At 47.5% G+C, this 26,906-nt stretch overlaps 1 protein-coding gene across 2 annotated transcripts in view; it reads right to left on the reverse strand.

The window, feature by feature from the left end:
* The window catches only part of SYT17 (synaptotagmin 17), a 29,233-nt gene extending 2,735 nt beyond the window's left edge, over positions 1-26,498 (reverse strand). Inside the window, exons 1-7 of one of the 2 annotated variants that reach the window (XM_042864862.1) lie at positions 26,423-26,498; positions 24,010-24,027; positions 22,737-22,885; positions 18,081-18,229; positions 17,071-17,690; positions 8,626-8,746; positions 7,684-7,839 (exon numbers count right to left, since the gene is read on the reverse strand). In XM_042864862.1, coding sequence (XP_042720796.1) covers positions 7,684-7,839; positions 8,626-8,746; positions 17,071-17,690; positions 18,081-18,229; positions 22,737-22,885; positions 24,010-24,027; positions 26,423-26,437 — 1,228 coding nt within the window. In that variant the 5' untranslated portion in view covers positions 26,438-26,498. The remainder of the gene's footprint in view (positions 1-7,683; positions 7,840-8,625; positions 8,747-17,070; positions 17,691-18,080; positions 18,230-22,736; positions 22,886-24,009; positions 24,028-26,422) is intronic. The other variant, XM_042864863.1, reaches the window with a different exon arrangement.
* Between the last annotated feature and the right edge of the window lie 408 nt (positions 26,499-26,906).

The raw sequence follows: 26,906 nt of genomic DNA on the forward strand, positions 1-26,906 counted from the left end.
GCCTGTGGCCCAGCTGCAGGCCTGATGCTGCAGGCAGGGGCTCACAGGGTGCTCAGGGTTGGTCCAAAGAACGGAAAGCACACGATGCAAAGAGCAGCTTCATGCACACTCACGCTTTCAGCCTCTGCAGGAGGGCCCTGGCTCTCCACTCCTACCCCAGCCCGAATTACCTGGCCCTCAGCACCCCTCCAGGGCCTAGAGGGAGCTCGGAAGAGATCTCAGATTAAACACCCTCCAACCTGCACTGTGGCCTGCTCAGAAGCAGAAAATAGGTTAATTATCAGGTGGGTCTGTTGATCTGACCCGCTCTGGTTACAGGCAGCAGGCACTGCTTTCCTGTTAAGAAAGTGATTTTCCTGACAAAACTTATGCACCTGATCTCATCGGCTCTTTCCACCACTGCAGCAATTTACACAATAGCAACATTTATTTCCAGGCCAACTTGGAGCAAAAAGCAATTAAGGAAGCAGAGGTCAAACCAATTCCTTTTGCAGATGGTCTTTACTGAGAGATGCATTTATAAGCTGAAAGGATTTAAAAAAAAAAAAAACAAAAAACAAACAAAAAACCACCTCTTTTTAGTAGAAATGCTGAAATATAAAAGAAAATTGAGTTCACTGGTGTCTATTGAAAGGGTTGAATACTTGAGGACAAAGTGATGCAATGCAAATAAAGCATTTCTGTGCTATCCTCTTATCATCACATTGATCCTAACTGACCCAGGAGCCTGCTTGCATGGCATCAACCCAGCACAGATCCAGCCCAAAAGCTAATTTACACCATTTTCTTTAGCCAATTCCTTAAGCTTCCTTAAGGAAGTGCCTTGCTCAGTCAGGACCATGCACACCTTCAGCTCCTGAATGCCCCATGCCAGATGTGCCCGAGATTTCCCAAACCTCTGCTGCCTCCTGCAGGCACCAGGCCCTGCAGCCCCACAGCCTCTGCTCCAAAAAAAGAGAAATACCATCTCCTTTGGGCTAGGTATCAAGCAGAACACCTTCACTTGATTTACATCAGTATGCCATCAGCTTGTTTACAGTGCAGCATCAGCCATAATCTAACTGCCCCCAGAGTTTTAGGGTTTAATTCAATTTGTTCACATACTGTGTATTTTAAAAGGCCTTAAATAATTGAGCATTGCTTTGTTGGATCACCTGCACCCCTGACACCCAGCTACAGCCAGTCCCTACGGCTGGAGGTGCTTCAGCCACTGATCTGGAACACTGGGTACCTGTATCAACTCTCAGGCTAGAAAGTCATTACAAATATATTACCCATTATGTTTTTTTAATTGCTATTGCCACAGCCTGTAAAAGCTTGATGTGTCACATCAGCACACTGGGCTAGACTCTGAGAAAATACACGTATATGTTCTTACTGCAAGAGCTTTGGAACACCAAGCTCTTCTAACCCTACGTCCCAACCATGATTGCATCCATGGAAGCACATGTGCTGTCAGTCACTGTTATGCTGCAATCAGCAAACCCTGCAAGCCTTAGGCAGCCAGCATGCTGCTCCTGCAGGCACACTGCACAGTGGTATCCTCAGGCTGCAACCAGACTGCAAGGAAAAGGAAAAATAGCAAAGACTTAACCAAAACTGCAGGTGGGCAACTGGGTGGCAGCACATTACTGGGGAAATAAGTCTGGCAAGATCTTTATCTCCTGAGAAGAAACCCTAACTCTATTAGCACCAAGCCTTTAACTCCTATGGGTCCACCCCCTCCAGTCCCAGAACTCAGTGAGCTCCCAGGCACTCCTGTATTTCAGTGTAGCACATTGGGCACACAACGCAGTGCAGCAAGCAAGCTGCATTTCTTTCCCCAGCCCAGTACAGATAGAAAATCAGTGTCCAGCCTTTTCCATGCTGTCTCCACCATCTAAAAGGTCTATTCTGCCAGTTAAATGGGTATGAAACTACTTCTGAACTGCTTGACATCAATATTAAAGAGCTACTTAGTGCAGAGTGGGTGTTGTTAGCAGGCAGACTAACCATGCTCACTGTGAAGGCCATGGGGTGGACTAAATTTTGCCCTTTGCTCCTTAAGTGTGGCCAGTAATATTCAGCAGAAACAGAAAAGCAAGGGAAGAAACACAGTAGATTTGCACTTATCAATTTAATGTCCGCAGGCTCTGATTTGCATGGAAAACTCACTCCCCTGCACCTTCTCCATCAGGCTGCCCACAGCACCCAGCTGCAGAGGGAATCTGAACCCCAAGAGTGGCCAAACCCAGCAGCAGGGAGGCAGCTCCACATCCCATGCCCCCAGCATGGGCATCTCATCCCCAGGTAGCTTCACACCCACAGCAGCCAGCGCCACGCAGATTGTTCCTCATTTGATATACAGAAAGATTACAGCCCAGTGAGCTGCTGCAGTAATTTCTTTCACCATTGCATGAGCAAAACAAGATAAAAAGAGTGAGGTCGAGAGAGGCGTGACACTGTTTAAATTAATGGGCTGCAACATCAGCAAGTGCTGCAGGTCAGCTCCAAGAGCGACTGCTCTTTTCTTTAGAAGACAATTGCTAAAAAATTCCAGAGAACTCCAGAAACAATCATTTTCTGCCATGCCTGCAGTGATGCAGAGACTGAAGCCACCGACTTCTTATTAACAAAGTCAGGCAGAATGAAGAGTCTTCATTTTGCCTCACTTGCAAGCAACAGATTGGTTTAGAAGCACAAACATCCTGGTGCTCTCATTGTTATTAATCCTGTCTTTCTCATTAAAGTGGCCAGCCTGGTGCAAAAAGGCAAAAGTAGCTCTGAGCATCTCCTCCAAGCAGCCTGAATCCCGCAGTGCAGGCAGGCTGGAGGGGGTTTGGATCCCCCGGAGTCTCAGCAGAGGGAACCAGCACCTTCTCGTGCAGCAGCTTGCCCACAGCCTCGTGCCGAAGTCTGAAAGCAGTTCACAGCCCAGCGCAGGACCTCTGCCCCTGGGAAGGCCCCAGGTGATTATTTTTATAGCCAATCTTCCATTTCCAGGGCTGGTTTGGGGTCCCTCTGCCCCAGGAGCAGAGGTGTTCCTGATGACCTGCTGGGTCACACCATGCAGAGCACAGCAGCAGCACTGCTCTGTTATCCTTAAAGCCAGGCATGGACCATATGGTGTACACTGCATAAATACATAAAGTATTTTGAAACACCAGAAACAAAGGCCAATTTCTGATCTAAATTAAACAGGTCTAAATCCTGAGAAAATCCTCTGCTGACATCAATGTTTTTTGCTTTTCTTCCTTCGACTAAGATAGGATTACACAGGTTTAAGCACAGATTGGATTCCTCTTCTGACCTGCAATATCTCTATATTCCTGATATATGAAACATAGATATCACACTGCTTCAGAAGCACAGGTCTAAGAGAAACAATCTTCTAGCAGCAAATTGCCTATCTATTTACCTAAGAGATATTACATTGCCCAGCATAGCATTAAAAAAAACAGAAACTACCTCTTTTTCCTGTATGTCAGCATGGGGGAGGCAAAAAAAAGTTTCACTTGCCTCATGTTAGAGGAGAGAACTTTTTTCTTCCCATAGATGTATGCAAAAGACAAAATTCCTGAATTTTTGTGAGAAATCAAAGCAATAGGAGAAACAAGACATGAACATCTGAAGCAGCAAGTCAGAAATCAGACATGTAATGACCCCAAACAGACTGTGTTTTTCACCCCTTGCAAATGGGCACCTGAAGATGATGAAAGCATGACCTTCAGATGCCAGTATACAGCCAGGCAAATCAAAATTCACACGTATTTCTGGAGTAGCCTGAGGACAAATCTATTATCTAAGTTCAACCTGTTCCAATTATCTGAACATTTGGAAACCAGCCTATTAATTAAAAAAAAAAAATTGAAAATCCTTGATGTGTCTGCATGCCATTCTTGGGACTCTTAAAAAACTCTCGCTTTTAGCAAAAGCATCCCCTCATGTCCAACGTCTGCACCACCAGCCTGACCACCACTGATCCAGAGTGAATCCCAGATAACTTTATATCAAGATGCTTTGGGTAAATGCAGGTTTGAGATCAGTAGGAAGTTAATACAGTCATTAAGGCTGGAAAAAGACCACAAAGATCATCTAGTCCAACCATCAACCCACCCCCACCATGCCACTGACCACATCCCTCAGTGCCACATCTCCACGTTCCCTGAACACCTCCAGGGATGTTGACTCCACCACCCCCAGGCAGCCGTACTGCAATACCTCATCCCTCTGAGAAGGATTTTTTCTAATATCCAACCCAAAACAACTCCTGCAAGCAGTATTTCTTCAAAAAAGAAAGCATTTCAATCAAAGCAAACTGAGCACCAAAACAACACCATTATCAACACATCCCAACAAGGATTTTTCTTCCTCAAAAAATCCAAACTTCGTTAAACGGTTCTTACATTTCCCCAAGGGCTGAGGAAAAGAGAAAACAAGGTAACGAGGAATGAGCTATACTGCTATCGAACAGCAATCTGTTATTTTAATCAAGCACTTCCTATTAACTGGAAGTTAATTAGAGCTGCAGGATAAAGCGTCAGCACAATGTTGGGGCTGAAGACATGAACCGTAGCAGTGCTTGCTGCAGGGAACACTCACGGTGTTGTCTCAGCCCCATGGAGCATGGCAGCCCTTGAAAGCACAGCTGAAGGTGTTCAACATCCCACCATTTGACTATGCTTCCTTAGGAGCTAAAAAAATAAACTAAAACAAAACCAACATGGTCCTACATGACCACATCGAAACGTGAAGAAAATCCTACAGATGGTGCAGAAGAGAAAGTGCCTGCAAGCTGTAAGTGATCAGAAGACAGAGAGTCACCAAGATGCGATTCGCTCCAGAGCTCCAGTGGCTTTTATTGGACCATCTGGGCTTTACTGCACCGCAAACAGCATTACCTGATTGTTATTAACAACACTATAATCATTAACAAAACACCACGGTGCTTGGATGTCAGGTGTCATCATGCCTCTTGCTTTCTGAAGGTTAGGCTGGGACTTGGGGTTGAGTCCCAAACCTCCCAGGGAAGAGCATACACTTGCAGGCCAGCACTCAGCCAGCCTGAGCGCAGAGCTGCTGTTGCACAAACGTTCTCAGCAGTGTGCCCAGGGGTGACCTCAGGCTATTGCTTGGAGGCAGCAGCTGAATACCACTATCCACAGGACAAAGAATAATGAATGCCTTTGCTCAGAGGTATGTGTGCTCAGGAGAACCGGCTGTCCTTCCAAATTTGCCCTGCTAGGGCCAGCTCTCAAGCTGCCCACACCCAAGGAGACGACCTCGGGGGTGGTCAAGCTGCAAAAAAAAGAAAAAAAGCAAGCAGAAAAACGCACCACAAAGAAAAACGTCACTGTTTGCATAGGTGCTCGTTACCAAGACAAGGTGTTGGATGAAGTAAATTACAATTAAACATCTCTACAAGCTGTTGCATCACTAATTGAGCTTGTTACATCGTTTGATCATTTTCCTGGTTTTAGCCTCTTCTGGTGAGGAGCTGTGTACAGATGGTGCTCTGGTGGAGACAGCCTCCCCCCAGCTCATCTCACCTCCTTTTGGGCACCAAGTGGGGACCCTGAGGCAGCAACATCCCCAGAAGGCACCTGAGAAGAAGGCACACGTGCCCTGCACCAATATGGAAGGAAAGAGAAGCACTTTGGGTTGTGAACACCAATAACCTCCAGAATTCAGTCCCAACATGCCCAAGGAGTCACAAGGTTTAGTGGGCATGCTGGGGATGGTTGATGGTTAGATGATCTTAGCAGTCTTTTGCAACCTTAATCATTCTGATTCTAAGGAAAAAGAAAAGTCTAAGGAATGGTCCCAAATACCCCAAATTTTTGCTCATGCTGAGCTGGCCCCACACTCCCCACCTGCACACACAGGCTTCCCATCCCCAGCACAGCTATGCCCTAATGTGGGGTCAGTCCAAGGGTGGTTCTCTGCAGCTTCACGAAGAACACAGTGCAGAGGAGAGCCTACAGAGCTGCCAGGCTGCAGGGCTGTCATTGGGAAAGTCACAGGAGAAACAGGCACAAATCTCTATTAAGTGCACTGGAAGCCAGATAGTCTGTTCAAGACAAAAAAAACACCATGGAAAAAATAATAACTGTACTTTGTCTGATAGCACATCACTCTGCAGTGTAGCTACACAGAGGGAGGCAGGAGCTGATAGGGACTGGCACGGCTCCACCACCTTCAAATGAAGCCAAGCCAATGTAAAGACAGCTGTACACTGGGTCCAAAATATGAGGCCACAAAAAGGGCTCCTTTAAATTATTGAAGATATACTCATTTTCTGGCTTCAGTGACTGGCAGCTCTCTACCCACTTAGAGCAGCATCAACCACCCTTCAAGCACGATTATTTTCCTTTTCAATTGGACTTCGACTCAACAGCAAATTTAATTAACTGACCTAAAGGACTAGAGCCATGGAAAGAAAAAGATAAAATTAAAAATCAGCTCCAGAAAACAAATAACAAAAAGAACCACCACAACAGCAAACAAAAGCCTAGAGCAAAAATGGACACTTCGGGATTACTTATTGCAACTTCCAAGGCAAGCATTACCAGCCAAGTACCAAGTAGAAGACACACCATTGAAATCTGACTGCATTATGTATGATTATGAATCACACAACTAACTTCCAACTCACTTACTTTAAAATACATCCATTTGAACACACACACAGAGAAAAAAATAAAAATAAAAATAATCCAATAGCCACTTTGTCAATGCCAACTTCCTCAGCTTCAGAGAGGAGCAGAACACCCCCTCACGCTCCCTATCACACAGTGCTGATCCTGCAACCACTTATTCTCCTATAAGATGAAAACAAAGAAGAGTATTTCACATCTGTCATGTGAACACCTGACAGAAGCTTCCAAGCACACACTCATCATTGCACATGAAAGGTGCATTCAGGACAACGTGCATGCAAAGATGTGATTAATTACAGGCTTTTGGCTGAGGAAATATTTGAACATGAAGGGCAGGATTTAAATTACTGATCAGCATCACTTTTGGAAACAAGGTAATGGGTGGGAATTAGGCTCCCGGTACAGGCTGTGGCACCTGCTTCTGCCATGTAAGGAATAAAGTAAGTCAACATATTTTCTTCCAGGTACAGATCCATTTCTGTTCTCTGGAAAGGTGATGAGTAATGGGCAGAAATCTGCCAAAAAATAAAATGAGAGGCACAGGAACTCAAGAGTGGCTGTGGGTGCAGCATATGTCCCCAAAGCCACCACTCAGCCCCAGCACTCCTCCAGTGGAGCTGTGCTGCAGGGAAGAGGTGATGTCAGTGCTACACGCCTGTGACTGCATCATCTGACAGGCAAACTACGTCAGGTAACAAAAGTTATCTTTGCCAATGGCTGGGTTTAGGATCATTCAATGCTCATCTCTTATTCTTCTGATTTCTGGCTTTATCACCAAGAGAGTAATTAATGCACAAAACCATTTCCAGTGGCACAGAACAGGCAAGGTGCATCCCCAGCAGCTCCAGACTCAAGCTGTGGAGGGCTCTGAAGAGCACAGCATGCTTACTGAGCTACCCCAGAACTCCAGCTATTGCTGCCCTTCCGGGGCAGCTACCAGGACCAGCACTGCCCTGCATGGGCTCGCTGCATGCCTGCAAATGCTGTCTTGCTCACCTCAGAGGAGAGTAAGGCCACGCCACACCAATAACAGCAGCACATTTACCTGTGAACACCAAGCTGGCATTTTCCAGTTCTTCCTGGGGAACCTTGAAGCTGAAGGACTCATTGTAGAAGGGATCTATCGTCCCCCGCATGCAGGAGGTTTTCTTGGTTTTTGTTAACTTCAATCCATGAACAAGCTGAATTTTCACAAAGGGATCTGACAAAAACATAATAAACTCAGGCTGTACGTTACTGGAGTAGTGAGACAACGTCCTGGTTCAGGAAGGTTCAGCACAGCTGGGCACAGAGACACGGGGCTGGGTCATGCTGGAGAACAGCGCTGGGGAAGGACTGAGGCCTGCAGCACCGCACAGCGGGGAGGCAGGAGCCGGGCAGCTGCCTTAGTAACGCTCCCACTGAAACCACACCAAGACAATTAATGACAGCCTTGACTCAGGCCAGATGCTCTGCTCTTTCTAAAAAATGCCAGCATTCTGACAGCAGCAATGCTGGGGCAGGGAGCATGGCCTGGTGCAGCACGTGGCTACCAGTCTGCATGCTCAGAAACAGCAGGGAGCAAGGCACGGACACTGTGAAAACCTAACGTTGTCCACAGAGCAGCTAGTTACCCTAAATAAAACCACTGCAGTATTATCATTCACACAGTGCTCAGTATCTTAACAACCTTAAACAGGCTGTCTTACAAAATGGAACGTGGAGGTAACTGGGACTTGTGGCTTCTCACCTCACTCTGGTTCAGAGATTTTGAACTTCAGTGTCACAAAGGCATTCATACCCTCAGTTTTAGCTCAGAGTAAGTGTTCTGGCTACTTTGGTTACTATTGACTACATATATAAAATGAGTATCCAGTGCCTTGTATTAAAAGGAACTGAGCATCCAAATCCCCCTAGATCCCGCACAAATTGCAGCCTTGCTGGCGGTCTGCTTTAGAAGGATATAAAAGCTGTGCATGAGTAACGTGAGAAATACCCTGCCCTTTACCTGAACCTTGGCTCATGTCTGTCTGAAGAAGCTGTTTTGCTCTAATGATGTCCACATTCAGTCTTCCTGCGCTGGGCAGGTAGTTTAATGACAACAGCAGCTCTCCCAGCTCAACTTCATTCTATGGGGAAAAGGGAATGTCGAAATTCAGAACATAGCTTGGAGGGGAAGGGAAGAGCAGGAAGAGAAATTAAATAAATCCCATTTGCCTAAGTGCCTGAAAAACAAATTTTAGTCACACTCTAAGCTGCAACCAAGAACCATCTGGTGGTACCTCGTGCTGAGCAGAAACAAGAAAGAATACTATCCCCAGATGAAGATCTGTTCTTTAACCTCTGATCATTCAGCAGCTTTTCAGTAGTCGTTGCAAAGAGGACCTATAAGGAGGAAGGAATACAGGGTCAGTAGTTTCTCCCCCCCTCTTCATTCTGAGTGATTCCATGCTGTTCTCATCTCATCAGCCTCACCTCCCGATTAACACACGCAACATGGACTCCACCTGAGATGTCCTCTCCTCTCCCCTCCCCGGCCCCAGCGACCACCAGCAGCCCCCTGGGAACTTCAGGCACAACTCAGGAGCAGATGGTCAGCATATCCCTGGGTCTTGTGGGAGGATCCAGAGCTGTCTTCTGGTACCCAGCTCTGCCCATCCCAAAAGGGCTTAGCCCACCCCTTGCTTTTTGTCAGGATGTATGACAGGAATGTCACTGTTCAGCCATTATTTACCTTCCTTTCACTTTACTTAATGATGCTTAGAAACTGTAATTAATACTACTAATAAAAAGAGCTGGAGAACTGACATCACTGCTCCTCAGACATGACAGCACAGAATAACCTCTTCCCCTTAGCCTGACCTGGCTCAGAGCCACCATTACTCTCAGATGCAAACAATGTTCAGTGAAGCAAGGCTGGAGCTGCAGAGCCCACACCAGGGCTGGCCACCAGCCCCTCTCACTTCCCTGCAGAAGCCCAAAGCCAGCTCTGCATTTCATGGTGCAGGGAAGGTCCAAACCAAGCCGAGATTTGACCAACACTGCCCATTCCCAGAAGAAAAGGGAGCTGCTGTGGCATTGCTATCATAACAAAAGGCTTAAATATCTTTAATGATACCCCAAATATTAGATTAAAGAAATCGGAGACTAAGCGACTGGGTAGACAATACAGAGAAAAAGCTGCGATACACAGCCAGAGCTGGCCCAGTTTCACCAGCAGACAGGGCATGGGAGCTGCCCATCCCAGGCTGAGTGACCAATGTGAGCACACCACAGCTCTGCCCAGACCCGGTGTGCATGGGGCTGCCCCTCCAGCTCCTCACCCGCTGAGCCCAGTGCTGCATCTGATGTCACGTAATCATGTTAAAAGTTCTCCCGCAGGCGTTCTGTCTCCTCTGCTCCTGCTGGCTGCTCCTGGCGAAGGCAGCAGGATGTGCTCGGCATGCAGGAGCAGGTGGCAGGCTGAGGGAGGCCTGTGCCTCTGATGCCATTTTTTTTTTTCTTTATATGGAAAATACAACAAGCGTCTACCTGATCCCACCACATACCTTCCCCGTACCCCTGGCTACCCCAGCACCACATCAGCAGTGTCAGCCCCAAGCTGGCCCATCCTGCTGGCACCTTTCCTCCCTCCCACACCACAAAAAGCACCTGACTTCTTATCCCTTACTCCCTTCTTCACAGCATCTCTCAGGTCACGTTATGCAGGTCACGATGAGATCAGAGGCTCATATTAACCACATGTATTTCCTGCTGTTGCTGCAATATTTTTGCTTTTCCTGGATGGCATGTCCCCTCCATCAGCCTTTGTGCAGCCCCACATGACAGCACTCTTCAATATATGATATTTTCAATTATTTCCATCAGCAAGCCATTCCCTTAATACGTACATCATGCTCAGAACTCTTGCAAGACCAAGCCATACCCACATAAATTTTCATAGCCAACTGCTGTCCCAGATCCTTTGTGCAACATCATGCTCAATGTGATTTAAATGCCTACTTGTATCATTTTTTATATTTCCCCAAAATCACTCAGACAAATGTATCACTGGGAACGGCCACCCCAAGCATGGTTCAGATCTTGCCAGGAGCCCTCAGACAGCAGACAGCCACCCCACCGCCATCACCCAGTGTCTCTCCTGCCTGGCAAATCACAAGAGCTAATCTCAGTGTTCACACCTGGCCTGTAAAATCTATCACCAGCACAGTAAGGAAGCATTATACAACCCACGCTAGGCAAACATGATCCACCTGCACTATCCCTCAGCTTTTTTTTTTTTTTTTTTAAATAACACACGAACATTTTTAATGCATCCAGCCTTGTTTTCCACTTGCATTCACCGCTGTGCTGGGTTCCATGCAGACTTTAATTCCTAGAAATTCAGGTACATTCAGACAGCACAAATTAAGAAGCTAATTAACGATGCTATTACCAGCTGGAATGAGACAGCCCAACAGTTTAGGCTGTAAATATCAGATTCCTGGTGCAGATGGAGGCGGGCTGACACCGGACGGGAAGGTAAAACTCTCTATAGATCACCTCAAGCTAAGAGTGCTGGACATCCAAAATTTGAGGTAACTCCATCTGGATCTGCACACTGGAGGCACAGCTGATCTCACTGAGCTGTGCCAGGAGCCCATGTAATACGAGCATGTTGCTGCCAGACAGTGCTGAGCCTTAACAGGGAAAGGGAAAACTACTTCCCTGATTTTCAGCAGCAACCAACATAACAGAGATACTGGCAGCTCTCAGAGAACCCTTACATGGGAGAGACACAAAATGTTGTACTTTGTGTGATCCACTGGACTCCGAAGACTACAACCAGTGTTAGGGAGTCTCAGATCAGGCTTACTTTCCCAAATCCCAGCAGAGCCTTTCTAGCTCTCACTGCCTTCCAAGTGTGTCCAGACTTTTTACTAATTACGTTAAGGGAGGTGAGGTACAATGCAGCCTGCAAAGGACCACGCAGAGTGGCTTTGCCCAAAAAACAAAGTGGCCCCACAGCAAGGCAGAACAACAGGAGTGTTTCCAGCAGTAACAAAAGGTGCTTTCACAAGGAAACCCAGCTCCCCAAATAGCCTACGGTATGAATGACTCAGACCTTTAAAAGCACTTAACCTGAGCAGTGAACTGCCTCTGGTCCTATAAATGTATTATTTCTAGTTCAACTGTGAGAATCCAGGAAATGTGTCTCGATCCCTGCACTGTGGCCAAGGGGCACCAGGTGGTCAGCCAGCATCCACAGCTGGGAGCAGCCACAGATTCTTCCCCAGCAGGCTGGCCGGACACCATCACACCACGCTTAGTAGTTTTTTCTTGCTCTTGGCTTGTCATTTGCAGCCATCATTAACCAATAGGAAAGGAACTACCTGGGTGCTCCAAAAAGCCCTGGGCACACAGTATACCTCTTTGGACTTTTTTTCTGCTGGCCATCATGCTGTTTATAGACATCTCTATCAGTAAGAGCAATGTCAAAGCATGTTTTCCTGGGAGGACTCAAGGCACAGAAGCACAGCTTTTGTTCTGTTGCTTACTGAAGCCTTCCCAAATCTCACACTCACACACTGGCTGAGCAAAGAGGAACAGGAGCTTAACAGCATAAGAGCTGTCATCAGCACAAGGTACACGTCAGGGAGAGGAAGCGCATCTGAATCTTCCCTTTCCTGCCTGTCCATCAGAAACATGAAATGCTGTCTGTTTTGGTTTTGCCTTGGATGTGCTCTTCACAGAACACAATGTTCAGAGCTGCCCCTCAGGCAGCACCTCTCCAAGGCCTTGGTTGAGCTCCCATTAGCATGCTGACGATGCGCTGATTTGTGCAAGCTCCCAGATGACCTGGGAAAGCAATTTCCTGTTTGATTAGGTGCCTAAGTGACATCGAGCCTGGGATGTCTGAGACTCTCCTGAAGCTGAATTTGCATTTCACTCCTGGCTGCTCCTCTCAGCCGCTATCACACTGCCAGCCCTGGGCTGGCCTCTCATCCAGAACCTTCTGCCCTTATCACCTGAGTTGAAACAAACACACAAAGGACAGCTTTGTTTTTTCTGTCCGCTCTGAAACACAACGAGGCTATCCCAAGAGAAGAAGAGGTTTATAAATAATGTCATCTGCACATCTTTTTTGATTAGGGACATTCCTTACTAACAGCCCACCCTGGCTGCTCATATAGTATTGCTACGACACCAGCAAAACTGCAGCTAAAAACTCTCCCCAGTTCCCGACGGGAACCAGAGCACATTACATCAGCACAGACATCTATGCAACACTGCTAATGAAGTTTTAGATTGATTTTCCTCCTCCAGGTTATCTGTGATGATACCTCCAGGCACATTAGAAAACGGATGGCTTAGAACAGTTTGCTCTAACAGGCTCTCTACAGCATCCTGTGACACACAACAATCATTCATGGAAGGCTGAGCTACTAAGGATCAGAAATATATATTATATATAATAATATATTTATATATACACATATTTCAGGAACTGAAATACATATATTTCATTCATCAGCACTGATTCTGCACCACCTCCTTTAATTAGACAGCTATGCCTGAAAAATAGGGAATAAACCTTGACAATACCCACTTCCATTTTAATTTCTGCAACGCTGTACCACCAACATGAACTCAGTTCCACGCTGATATACACAAGGTTGAACCAGCTGCTGTGTCAAGGCTCTCTGAGCAAAGTTGCCAGACACTTTTTCATCTGTCCCATGCCTGCGAGAGAGATGCATGCCAGCACGTTGCTGGGTAATGCCCTGCACTGCCCAATGTCAAACATAACAGGTACCGCAAAGACGGTACCTTCTCAGAAGTGCAACAGCTAACCCAGGAATGGCAGTGCCAAGAGCAAACTTAGAGCATGTTCACCTGGAGGCCTCCAGCAGAATGCCAGGGCCACCCAGGATTCAAGGCAAGGTGAAGGAAATGCTCAGAAGTGACAAATTTCTTGCATTTCAGATCCCTTTCTCACTTCTCCTTCCCAACCAAGGCATGGTAAGAACAACAGTGTGATGCTTGCTGTAGGCTTGTCTCTGAGGTGGGAGTCAAACACTGTAGAGCCCTGCCACAGGAGAGCTATTTGTGAAGCATGGACAAAGATGACAGCTCTGTAAAAGACCGCCACTCTAGTGCTCTCATAGTATGAAGTTAAAAAGGCAAGTCCAATACTTATCGCTCCTATTACAGAAATGGCCACACTGGGGAGGAGGATGATTTTTTATGTTATTTTCCGCCAACTACAACCACGCAAGTTTTTTTCTTTTGCAGAACGGTCTCCAAGCTCTCATTACTGCTGGTCTAAAACATTTATTCCTGCCTACTCAAATCTGCCAAAAGAGAAATGAATCATATGTCAATAAAAGTTGGGGTCCTTAACATGTGCTTCAGAACTAATCTTAACAGGAAAATGTGTGAATCTGAGCACAGCCACAGCAAGGGCTGCCAACTTCATTCATGGTAATTAAGTGAAGCCACACACATTTAAGAGGATATTTAAGGAGCGCAGCGTTCCCATCAGACCGGACTCAAAAGCTTCTCTGTGAGCAGCTAACCTAGAAGAAAAAGCCATCCAGAACTACCGAGGATAGAGAATTTGGCAGCACCTGCACTGGCATTTCCTACAAGGAGTCAGGCCTGCTTATTTGCTGGCCCTGATCACATATAGGATGGCAGCTCCCTTGTGCCTCCCTTTTGGATTCAGTCCCACCAAATGCTTAACACACGATCCAAACTGAAAATATGCTTATGCACAGGCATGGTCTTATACCCAATGCTTAGCATTAATGATCTCAGTGCCTGTTTTCTTGAGAGGACAGCACACTGCTCACACACATGCAGTTTATCTGATGACACCAACTACACACATCCAGATGCAACAACTCCATTTCAGCTCACTTAACAAGCGCACAATGCCACACAGTCTGGTTCATTTGAGCAGTTGTACCTGAGGCAAGTTTCCAGGCTCTCAGTTAACGAGCAGCTGCACGAGGAGGTGACAGCGTTCTGCTGCTGAGGACCACACACCATTCCTGCCCAGAAGCACCTGCCCTCCTCAGCACATACCCTGGCAATGGTTTCCAGGCAGCAAAACAGACATTCCACCCCACTGGTAGGAAGAAAACGTTCTCCACAGCCACCTGGATTCACTTCCCTCCATCTCTCATGCTCATCACGTTTTCCCCTATGAATGCCAGTAAAAAAAAGAAAAACCCACACCCTCACATTTTCTGTCTCCCATCTTTACATATCCCAGTGTACACCTATCTTATCTTTATCTCCCACTGCTGCTGGCTTTATGAGCATCTGTTTCAGCTTCTCCAGATCCCAGGACATGTGTCTGACCAACACCACTACTGGTGTCACTGGGTGCTTCTGTCCCAGTCTACAGTGATTTCACAACACAAAATGCACTTGGCAGACTCATCTTCAACCCAACAAAAAACAGATGAAGGCTGTTGCACAGCTAACCAAGCAAAGAAGTGAGAAGTATTAAAAAATATCTGTCAGCATGTCAAATCTGTCATGCCAAAAGGCAGAATCTCTCAACTGGCAATTTAACAATACAAACTTCTAGGACAAATACTACCGCTGTTGGAAAATATTAAGATGCAATTCTTCAAAGTAACAAGCTGTATTGTTTTACTGCTTCCAGTATTTATTTTAACCCTCTGATAGATGTGTTTATCCTTATAGCTGGAGGATGGCTGGCCCCTGACACAGAGGCTGAGATGGCCTTGTCCAAGCATGGCTGTGTTCAGAGCACTGCAACCACATTCCTAATAGACACAGAATACAGGAGAATGTTTATTGTGCAAAAGCAGAGAGGGGAAAAAATTTTAAAAAGCAAGGCTGCATGGTATGAATCACAGGAGAATAAGTGGGATGCAAAGAGACCTCTGTCCTCAGGTACTTAAATATTGAGCCCATTATGAGCCACCAAAACCAAAAAGAAAAAAAGTAATGCGCATTTGTGAATACACGTTTGGAAAAAAATGGCAGAGAGGGGACCCCAGGGATCTCTTGTTCTTGTTCATAGGGAAGATGAACGTCTGCAATCCAGTTGCCCTCTCCTTCCCCACCAGGTTGTTACCAAGCAAAGCAGACCCCCACACAGGCAGCAGGAGCCTGCAGAGTTCACTTCTGCTCACCTTTTCAGAACTTTCCTTTTTGCATGAGAAACATTCTGGCTAGTCCTGTAACACTACTGCTGTGCTCCAGCAAATGCAGCCGTAAGTCATAAGGTCCTCTGCTGTGAGATGAAGCACAAAGCTCCTGCAGTCACTGGAGCCCAGAGCAGCACAGTGAGCGCACGCTGCCTGGCTGGGTTTCCTTTCCACAAGCACCTGAGGACAAGATCCCACTCCACATCACACTCTCAGACCCAAACATCACAGATGAGGTCAGCAATCTGTTGCTCATCTTGTGCAGCACTTCCAGCTATGCTTTTGTGGACATAAATCAAAAGAACCACGAACCTTCTGAGTTCACACAGGCTTTTTGATTCAGCAAAGATAGCAAGACTTAGAAACTGTAATCTCACAGGTGGTGACAATCAGGTAGAGGCAATCACATTATGTCAGCCTCCGGTGACGCTCCAGTCTTTAGCACAGACTGCTACAATGCCACCCATGCCAGCTCTGGCTGCGCTTTGTGCAAGGCTGCTGCAGGTGGCACTGCCAGAAGCAGACCTGGCAGCACGCTGCAGGCCCTGGTGGCAAAGCTCAGCCCTTCCCCCTGAGGAGCTCCTTTCCCAGTGCAGAGGAAGCAGTGCTATTGGGATCCCTCTCGGCACAGGACCCCCTCTGCATCCTTCTGCCATCCCATTCAGGCCACACTGCTGGCCCAAAGCTGCGTGCATGCAACATGCCATTCACATCAGATATCATCTGTGGCAAGTTCAATTTCCTTCAGGGACATGACAGAAACAAAATTACCTTGCTACTTGTTGCTCTGGGATGGATTTTGTCTTCTATATGCTTTCTTTGCATCAGATCATTACTGAACTGGTGCCAGTGGTTCTCCAAAGCACAGTCATGTGAACAACCACAGGAGTGACCCAGAAGAGACAGTGTCACTGCAGTGTCTGGGAACAGAGGCAGGTCACTGCAGTGACAAGAAAGATCTTCCACAAAGTGCAGATTTCCAAAGCAGTTTTGATTTGCTCTCATTGGAGTTGACATAAATCTTTTGTCATTCCACCTCCCTTGACTATGAAAGAAGGCAGCTTCTCTACCCCACAGCAAAGTAGCTACGAGGCCAGCTATAGGCTCAACTTCATCTCAACCCAGCAGATGCTGCATTAACAAGATAACATCAACTAATAAAAAATAGTATTAAATGCTAACAAAGAAAGGAGGAAACACACACAGAAAAAAAACCCACAACCAAAACCAACAAACAAACACAGCAGGAAAAACTGTGGTAATAATGTGATCAATTCTGTTACCTGAGAACTAGGAACAAGGGATTTCCACCAGTGTCCGCCTTTCACGAGGTCTACATCACTCAAGGGCATTGACACTTTGCCAATGACACAGTGGCGTGAGAATTTGTCAAAATCCACTACAGTTAAAAGCAGAGTTCTTCTCTGGGCTTCTAAAAATGGGATTTCAAATGTGTACCTCTCTTCAAACACTGGGTTCTGAGTTTTGCGCTTAACTCCAGTCTGTTTGGAGTTCTTCTGGTCTGGAAGCAGGCAGATCTTCACATAGGGGTTGGAGTGAGCCATATCTTGCCTTGAGCCGTCGTACGAAATGGGGGGAGGCAGATCCTTAGCCTCAATGACTCGCACTATCAGGTAATTGTGCAGCAGGTCGTACTGAGTGCTGAAGTGCAGCATGCCCAGCTGGTACTTGGATAAGATTTCCTCATCTGTCAAGGAGTCCATATCATCACTATTCGAGTCAAGAGAGTACAGTCTTGGTTCAAATTTTCTAAAATAGTCATCTGGACTATAGGTTTTCCGCAGGATAGTTGGCTGAACTATTTCTTTCTTGGCTCCTATTATTCCAAACTCAATAGGTTTAATGTCAATTAATGGAGAACTTGGCCTCCTCGTCTCTAAACCTAAAAAAGAAAAGTGCATAAATATGATTGTTAGAAACTCAACCTATTAGAGACCCAAGGCATCTCGTGGTTCTTTACGTTTGGCTATTCTGCACCTGTGCAACGTGGGACCTTCCACCACTACACTGTAAAAAAATTAATAGCACCCTTTGTTATGCTGCAGAGCAATCTCAGCTACGCTTCCCCCCCATCCATTTTCACCAGACACGTGCTTTAGCAAGAAGAACAAGGCTGGCCTCTTCCACCATGTTCCTGCAGAACGGGATAAGATTTTAATCAATGTACCTTCAGCTCGGACTTGATTACCTGTCTAAGAGATGAAAGAGCAGGCAATACACTCTGACTTTTTCCCCCACAAGAATTACATTAATGTTGGAAGGACGACCTTACTTGAAATCCGCCTGGTGAGGCTGTAAGTGGACCGTGATGTATCTGAAGACGACCGCCTTCTGTCAGGGGAAACATCCTGATGAGTGGGAGGCAAGTCACTGATTGTATTATCAGAGTCTCCATTTTTGTCCTCATTTTGGCTGCTTATCCTGTTATAATGAGAGACCTTTGGGTGATTCAACACAGTAGAAGGACTACATACAGAACAAAAATGTATTTGGATATTCTAATCTTGCGTGCACATCCCAGGATGCTGCAGGGTGTCTCCTTCACATCTACTTGGCAAGCAGAAGGCTGAGCAACTGACTTCATGCCTATGTAAAAAGGAGATTATCTTTCTGCCTGCCTTTCAAGAAGGAGTGTATCAGCACCAGAGCATAACACAGGCCACAAAGGCATGTGACTTGGACCTCAATCAGCAGTAGTATATTCGTTTTTGAGCAAATAAAAAAAAAGAAAACAAACAAAAACACCTCACAACACGAGCTTACTGCTGTAAATCCATTGGTGCTCTCTGGAAGTGGCCACCAGTAGGAAGGAGCAGCATGGGAGACCATCATGCTCAGACATCCCAGTCCCACCAAACACCTCTCTCAGTAAAATATTACTTTGCAGACACAATGCTGAGGTTTCAAAACTCAATAAATCTATTGATATGCCTTTTTAAAGAACTGGCTGCTTTTTATCCACTCCTATAAAGCAGAGGTGACTTTCAAAAGACAGAAATGGTACTGCCCATGGGGTCTTGGTGGGGGCAGGGAGAGGACAGCAGAACCCAGTAACAGTGCCACTGAGAGCTGAAGCACCTCAAGAGGATTCAGTAGGAGACTGGGATCATAACAAAATCCTCATACAGTTCCCATTTCACCTTAGTTTTCCTCTCTAAGGTTAAAAGTCTCAACTTCTCACAGCTGCGAGGCATGCACCACTGCTGGGATCTCTCAGCTCTGGCTGGAAGGAGAGTGAGAACCACGCAGAGGGTACAGCCTCAACTGCACCCTGAGAGCTGAGCCACGGGTAGAAGTCTGCTGATGGAAACGAATGAAGCAATGGCACGGGACACTTAGGGCACCACGCTAAGTGAATCCAGGAGACAGAGAGCAAGGAAAGTGCCAGCACAGAATGAGCAAAGCAAAGGGAATGCTGCTCCAGCCCAGCTCCCGAGTCACCCATCCCATGGCCATGGCCAGGCTGGGTACCAATGGAATACATTGAATCATTTGCTCTAGTAATCAGTGACTGAGCTAGAGAAACAAATGTTTGGGGAAATACAATTTTACAAAACAGAAAAGGCCCCCTGAATATAAAAGAGATTTAAACTAGAATTTCTTATCTAAATCCACAAAATTCACAGCAGGATTTACAGTACATGCAAGCGTCACTAATCCAGTCATACAACTCATACAACTCATCCGCATTGAAAATAAACAAACAAAGAAGGAAATCCAAAAGTAAATAAATCAAAACCAAAACCTGTGTTAAAGAGGGCACACAGTACTTGCACAGCTCTGCAGCCCATTAGAGGCAGTCCAAAGCCTGCAGTGTGACACAGTAGAAGCACAAACAGTTTTTTCATGCCTAAGTGCAGACCTGCATGATCATACGTAGCATTTGGATGTGTTCATGTCTGAGAAGCAAATGCACAAAACAAGAAAGCAGAGTGAAAAGGGAATCAGGAAGAGGCATTAAGGATGCTCTACAATGGGTAAACATAATAGTGAGTTAATAACATACAGATGACCTTTAGTAAGGAAATTGCTACTGAGCTACAATAATTTTTCCTCAAATAAACTTTGGCTCTGGCTGAAGCAGCTCTGTTTCTGCTTAATCAGAGCCTTTGGGAAGAGGAATCTCGTTCTGATTTCAATTTAATCTCACAAAACATGCACCATTTATCTCTGGGTTTTTATGAAGAATATTCCACAACAGGCAGTGCCAGCACACAGCCTTATTCCCAGCCCATCACTGCACAGACTGGGATGCAATCACTCATCGTAAGATAAGCAGCAGCAGCTACCACGCATTCAGGTCAATGCAATTAGGTTCAGTTCAGTAAGGTTTTTTTTTTCCAAGTTGCTACTGGAGGCTACTGTGAAAATTCAGAAAGTGAGGAAAATCAACAGCCTCTCAAGAAGTACTTAAACTTGCAGCCTTAAAGACCTCTACTGAATTTCCAGGACATCAGGTGTCTCACAGCTACCAAAGTGAAAACCTGCATGCAAAACACAAAAGACAGATCACTGAGACAGATCATCCTGTTGTTTGCTAGTGGGCAAATGAAGACCATAGCATCAATTTTTCTCTGGGGACTGGGTGGGCACATAGGGAAGGAGCAAACTGCATGGCATTTGCTTCCTGGGTGCATGAAGAAATGGCAGCATCGAAAGACCTCAGCTGAAAATTTGGGTTTATTTTTAAAACGCTTTCAGGCTGTGAGCAGGGAATACAATAAATTGATTTGTTCCCAAACTTAATGCATGTATCTAAATGCAGAATATGGTGTTGTCACATTCATCTTCCATTTGAGGGGTTTCCACTGAATCTAAAAGCTTTCTCTTCAAAAAGAGAAATAAGGATGGTATTAATTAGCATACACAGATCTCTGAGCTGAGTATGTAAAAACATACCTATTAAACACATTACTCCAAGACCTATTTCCAACCCTAGACCTAACCCTAACTCAACACTGTTTCCTACCTTCAATAGGTAATTCCATAAAGGAATCCTCTCACTCAATGTCTTTCTCACCTCTGCTCTTTGTTATCCTCACTCCATTCCTTTTGGGGCTTCCTGACCAGCTCCCAACAAGGTCACTCTCCTGGTGCCACGTTGGGCCATCCCTGCCAAGCAGCAGGAGTCAGCAGAGCCCTACAATGCATGGAGAGTGGCTTCAGTCATCCCAGGGCAAGACACCTTCATGCTGCCACTCAAAGCCAAATTACTCATCCACAGAGTCCTCCCTAACGGCTCTGCCTGCCCTCCCAGGTGCCACCTGTGGGAACTCACCTTCTCCCACCAGCCCCTACCTGCCCCAAAGCTGGAAGGAATGGTGAAGATGTGGCACCAAAGGCACAGCCCTGAACGTGAACCAGGCTGGGGGTCCTAGGGACCCTACTGGGCTGCATCACTGAGCACAACGTGGTTGGGAGAAGAGTAGCATGAAGCACAACGTGGTTGGAAAAATGCCCAGCTCTTCTCTGAGAATGTGTTATCTTCTGTTTATCAACATTACCAAAATTAATCATCAAGGCTTTCAGATGGAGTGGAATTGGGGTAGAACAATACAGACTGGAGAGAGAGCATTTTACAAGTCGAAAGGTTTCTGTGTTCTCAGCCTGTGGCAAAGCCCAGCTCATCCACATGATCATCACATCACAGTGCCCTAGAGCCAGGCAGGATGCAGCAGCCCCATACCTGGCTGCAGGGCCAACCAGCTGCACGTCACAGCCCTCTGCTCAGCATGGCAGTTCTGAGGTTCCCTCTCACAGCAAGGCTGCCTGCTTGCTCCCAGGTGCACAAGTGTTTCTGCAGCAATCTTTCTACGTCCAATACTGCTACCTCATCGCTGCGTTCTCCTGTCTGCAATGCTTTCCTACTTAGCATTGATTTTGTTTCCATTTCACATTAATTGCAGGTGAGCCAACTTCTGGACATATATCTGACTCTTAAACATGATGTTCAGCATTCAAAAATCACTCTAACACATCTCAAATATTTCTACTTTTATTGCTTCGGTATTAATTACCATCCTATTCTACCACGATTCAAAAAAGCACATAGATAATGATTTAACCCATGATTTAAACACGGGTTTAACACAAATTTCATGCAGCAACAGCACACGGACCTTTTGGACCTAACAGAGCAGCAGCAGGTATTCGCAGCAGTAGGTAACATTAGCTGAGCATCATAGTGCCACCAACATCACAGCATCATGGGATGTGCCAAATGGGCACCTCCTGTGCCACGGCTTTGAGCACAGAGTACAGCCCAACACATCAGCAATGCCTCCGCAGTCACCTCTCTGGTTCCCAAAAGAGAGAGAGTAAAAAAGGGAAGAGATCACTGTCTGTCTTTGTGCTAGATTTTCAAAGGGTGAAACCTGCTGCTGTCACTCTTGTTCTTTGCTGATTCGAGAGGAAGTCCTGAAAAGGACTAAGATGATGCAGGAGTTCAAGCCCTGCTAAATGAAACTTTGGATGGATTTCTCATCAGAACACGTACAAAGTACGCCTTTCACCTTCCTGGATTATAACAATCTTAATGCCAAGATAAGAAATTTTTCCAAAACAAATTCATCAGCATTTCAGCTTAGTGGAAAGTGCTCCAAAGGTCTGGTCTGTCTGTAGAGAAAATGAGAAGCGTCTTTAATGCTAAACCAACAAATTAGCTTCCATGCCAGCTTACAAGGTAATTTCTGACCTACCTACCAGAAGGTGCTTTACCAAGGCTCCCGACACTATCTGAGCTAACAGTGCTGCTGGTTTTCCTTACCACTGAGCCACCTACTTTCCCACCCTCACCGGGAGATCCTTCCTTCATGCATGGCATCCTCCAAACCCTGAGCCCCTCTCACCTTTTCATATCAATACTCCCATCGCAACTGAACAGCCCTACTCTTCCATTAGTGCTGTGAAATTGTGCAGCTAAACTTACAGCCAGGCTGGAGTCTGAGCAGGAAAAGGTCCCAGGATTTCAACTTCATCTTCATTTGTTTGACAACAGCTACAGTCGAAACACTTCTGACAACAATTTCTACAAGTCCACCGGCACAGCAAGAGATCCGAGATTCTAGCGAGCAGACCCTGAAGCCATTGGAAACCAAAGTACAAGATTACAACCCATCAGTAGCTATTGAGAAATAACATTCAGCTGTACTCATGTGTTTCTGCAACAGCACATTAAGAACTGTGTTTATTCCATCTATACCAAAATGACAAGTGCTGCACAGTTACCGGCCCAACTTCACTGATGCCATAACAAGGCAGGAAAATAAGCATTCACTGCAGGTACTTCTCCTCTGGTAGCAATGTATCATTATGTATGTTGGCAAGAGGGTGATTTACAAAACACTACTGCGTAACAACACGCTGGAGTGGAAACACGCTTGTTCTTTCATGCACATCAGCAAACTGATGAACAAACATACAATAGAAGGAGTGAAAACCAGAAGGTAAGTGAAAGCTCCAATTTAATTCTGCAAGGTCTATTTAATTTGAAAACCTTAACACAGCAACATGAACACTTTTCATCCCCATAGACATGTCAGCATGTAATACCCACATGATACATTCACGTAAGGCATTACAGCACAAATTTGCCGCTAAAACGGATTAGCGAACGCGTTCTGTCTGCATGCCTCCCTCTGCTAGGATGATTAACTTTGTGCACACCCAGCCCACTGCAGGGAGCACAAATGCCTGCACCAGAAAGCCCAAACTGAGCCACGTCCCATCCTGCAGCAAGCAGCCTGCTGGAGCATTGCTGAGAACATCATTGTCCCATGGCCACGAGACAGAGCTGAGAGAGCACAGCACATCCCCAGAGTTGAGCAGGAATCAAACCACTCTACAGCTGTATGTAAGCTTGGAAGGACCATAAGAAGCTGAAGACATAGAGCACATGAGCATTTCTCCACAGATGTCCCACCAAATCACTTGGTACAAGGGTGCTATCACACCACACTGAGGGATTTTCTCTTAGAACACAGGTCTGCAGAGGAAGCCTCATGGGAACATCTGGTTTTGCTCCACTAAAACAGGTTTTCCACAAACAAACACTGTACATTGGGGAAAAAAAAAATCATCAGCCTAGAATGCGGTGCGTTACTTATATCTAGGACATCAGTAAAGAGTCAGAAAATACGAGACAATCCCCTCAGGATGGAGCGAGGAGACAGAGCAGAGAGTGAATCATCAGATTAACTCACCTCATTTATTGGTTCCAACTGTCCTTTTAGACATCCAGGATGAAGCAAAGGAGAACAAAATGAAAGAGACAAAAACAGGTTAGCCATGCTCAAACAACTTCACATTTTCTGCCACGACATGCCCCGGCCTGGAACGAGCTGAAATTTCTGCAAAACAACCAATTCCCCATAGAGATGCCCTGGCCAGGTGCTGGCTGTTGCTCCCAGCCAGCTTGCTGAGGAGTGAAATCCCAACCCGCCCCACAGCACAACAGTCCTGCTCCTTGCCCCTTGCTATGGGTACCATCTGTGGCCACTTTGCTTTCCTTATGGCTGTCTCCAATGGCAGCAGACAGCAAATCACATCCAAACATTGCAGTTGGGAAAGGTGTGTGTCCAGAATCTGCCCATATGAACAGAGCTCCAACACCAACCTGGCAAAAGCAGCATTCATAGCAAGAGCCACATCTCTTTCAGCCTCTCCCTGTTCCTGACTCAGAGGTTAAAAGCACAGAGCTGAGTGCCCCAAGCCTGCAGCATGCACCCAGTTCAGACGTTTGCACTGCAGCCCTTCCTGAAGGTACAGGAAGTATATAGCAAAGGGAGAAATGACAGCAAGACGCGCTTCAAGTCACACAGCCCACCTTGCAACACTCTACACACCTTTCTTCATTTGTAACCACACAGTTAGCAGCATTCCAGGTGCCTGGTGAAATGCTCTTCTTACCCTGCTAATGACTAATTGAGTGTCCCAATTGTCCCAGCTGTCCTTCTGAAAGGGGGTCCACAAGACAGAAACAACAAAAAGCCCCTTCCCTGCCTTCCACCTGCACAAATCAGTTTCTGTCTTTATGTTCATGGACAACAAAGACAATCTTCTACAAAGAAGCCATGATTTAGCAGTGGAATTTTGTTCCAAAAATACTCCTATAAGCTGTGTTTACTCCATCTGAACTTCTCCAGAACCAGCACTTGGTGAGAAGACCATGGCTCATTTACAACAGAAATTAAGAGGCTGAAAATGCTGCAGTGCAATGTGACGAGATGGTGATTGGATACCCACGGACCAACTGGTTAAGGAGATCCTGAGAGGTTTCATGGGGCTTTATCATTCCTGATTAATGCAAAGTTGCAGTCAAAGTGACAATGGTTCAGCGAAGCTGCTGTGAGGATATTTAAATTGCTCTAAAAATAATGCACTGAATTTGTGCCATGCACTCAAATGCTGCAGCACATGCTGGGTAAAAGAAGTGGCACTTCTGAGTGGCTGCAGGGATATGGGGACAGCTTGGGGCACACAGCCACGAATGGCACAGCCATGGGCTATGGGAGAGCGCTGCCATGTGCCAGCAAGCAGAGCAGCACGAGGGCTGCACAGAGCTCAACAGCAATGCTGCTATCGCCCAGAACGCTCTGCCGGGGGGGTTCAGCAATAACAAGGGCTGAGTGTTACAGAACAGGCAAACAAGTCACCAGTGCCACCGAGGATATAAAAGCAGGAACCCATGAAAGGAAAGCAAACAGGAGCAGCTGTGCGCATCCACCTGGCTCACAGAGGTGGAAGTGGGCGCTGGGAGGAGCAGAGGTTTGCAGAACGGTGCAACGGGCAGTGAGGACTCCCAGCCAGGCACCCCTATTGTCCCCGGTATCCCTGTGCCTTGCCCCCAGTGCCCAGCAATCTCATTCTGCCCCACTCTGCAGCGCCTGAGCGCCGAAACCACGTCCCCGGGGACAGCGATGTGCCCCCACCGGCACCGGCTGAATCCGCGCGGGGCAGCCGCGGCCCCGCCGCACATCCCGGCACGCGGGGCTCTGCGCACGGCGGCCCCCAGCCCGCTCCGTCGGGAACCGCGCTCACCCGGAGCCCCCGCCGCAGCCCCAGGCCGGGGGAAACCCGGAGGACGTGGGGGGAGGAGAGCGGGCACGGACGGCGCTGAGAGCAGGGGCTCCCGTAGAGCTCCCGGACGCCTCGTCCAGCTAGAGGCGTTCTGCTCGTTTTTATTTGAAAATTGGGCTGCAGCCTACAGAGCTAGAAAAACAAGCAGCTGGAAACCGCAGAGCCGGAGAGAAAAGCGCTGGGGATTTTAAAATAACCCGAAATGAATTCGGCCCCGCACTGCCGGGGGTTCCCATCCATCACGCCGACGGCTCGGGCCGCCCGCAGCAGAGGATGCGCCCAGGCCGTAGGGGCCGCTGAGGTCGCCGCCATCCCGGGCTGCCTGGGGCTCGGCAGTCGCGTTTCACCCGCGGCAAGAAGTCCCCGTGCGGGCACGGCCCGCGTTCGCCCGCCCCCCGCCACAGAAGTTACCCCGAAGTTCCGCGCCCAAACCGCGCAGGGCAGCGCCGCCCGCCCGGCTCCGCGCAGCGCCCCGAATCGCCCCCGAACCCCGGCGGGACGCTCTGCCATCCCGCAGCGGCGCCGCTCCGCACCCACCTGGATGTACGCCATCTTCCGCGGGGCTCCGCCGTGCCCGCGGCCGCTGCGCCGCGCTACACCCCGCGGCTCGGCACGGCACGGCACCGCCCCGGGCGGGGAAAGAAGAAAGGGGAGGGAGAGGAGGGGAGGGGGCGGCTCACGGCGAGGCCGGGGGCGCCGTCAGGGCGGGGGGAGCCGCCGCGCCCCGCACCCGCCGGCACCGGCGGCGCCCGCCGGGGCTCGTCGGGAGCCTGGACCGCTGGGGGCCGCGGAGGCTGAGAGCGGCGGGCGCTGCCCGGTCCGGGCGCGGTGCAACAGGTCCGCTGCAGCGCGGGCGAACACTGACCTCCAGAGGGCCCGGCGCGGAAATTCAGCGGCGGAACCCCTCGCCGGTACCCGGGGAGAGGCACGGCTCGGCGCCGCCAGGAGGGGGTGGTGGAAGCGCGTCGGTACGGAGCCGGGCCGGGGCGGGCTCGCCGGGCAAAGCGGCTTTTGTAGCTGA

Source organism: Lagopus leucura, unplaced genomic scaffold (assembly GCF_019238085.1).
Source record: "Lagopus leucura isolate 7727_CA_CO unplaced genomic scaffold, USGS_WTPT01 Super-Scaffold_760, whole genome shotgun sequence".
Classification (NCBI taxonomy): Eukaryota; Metazoa; Chordata; class Aves; order Galliformes; family Phasianidae; genus Lagopus; species Lagopus leucura.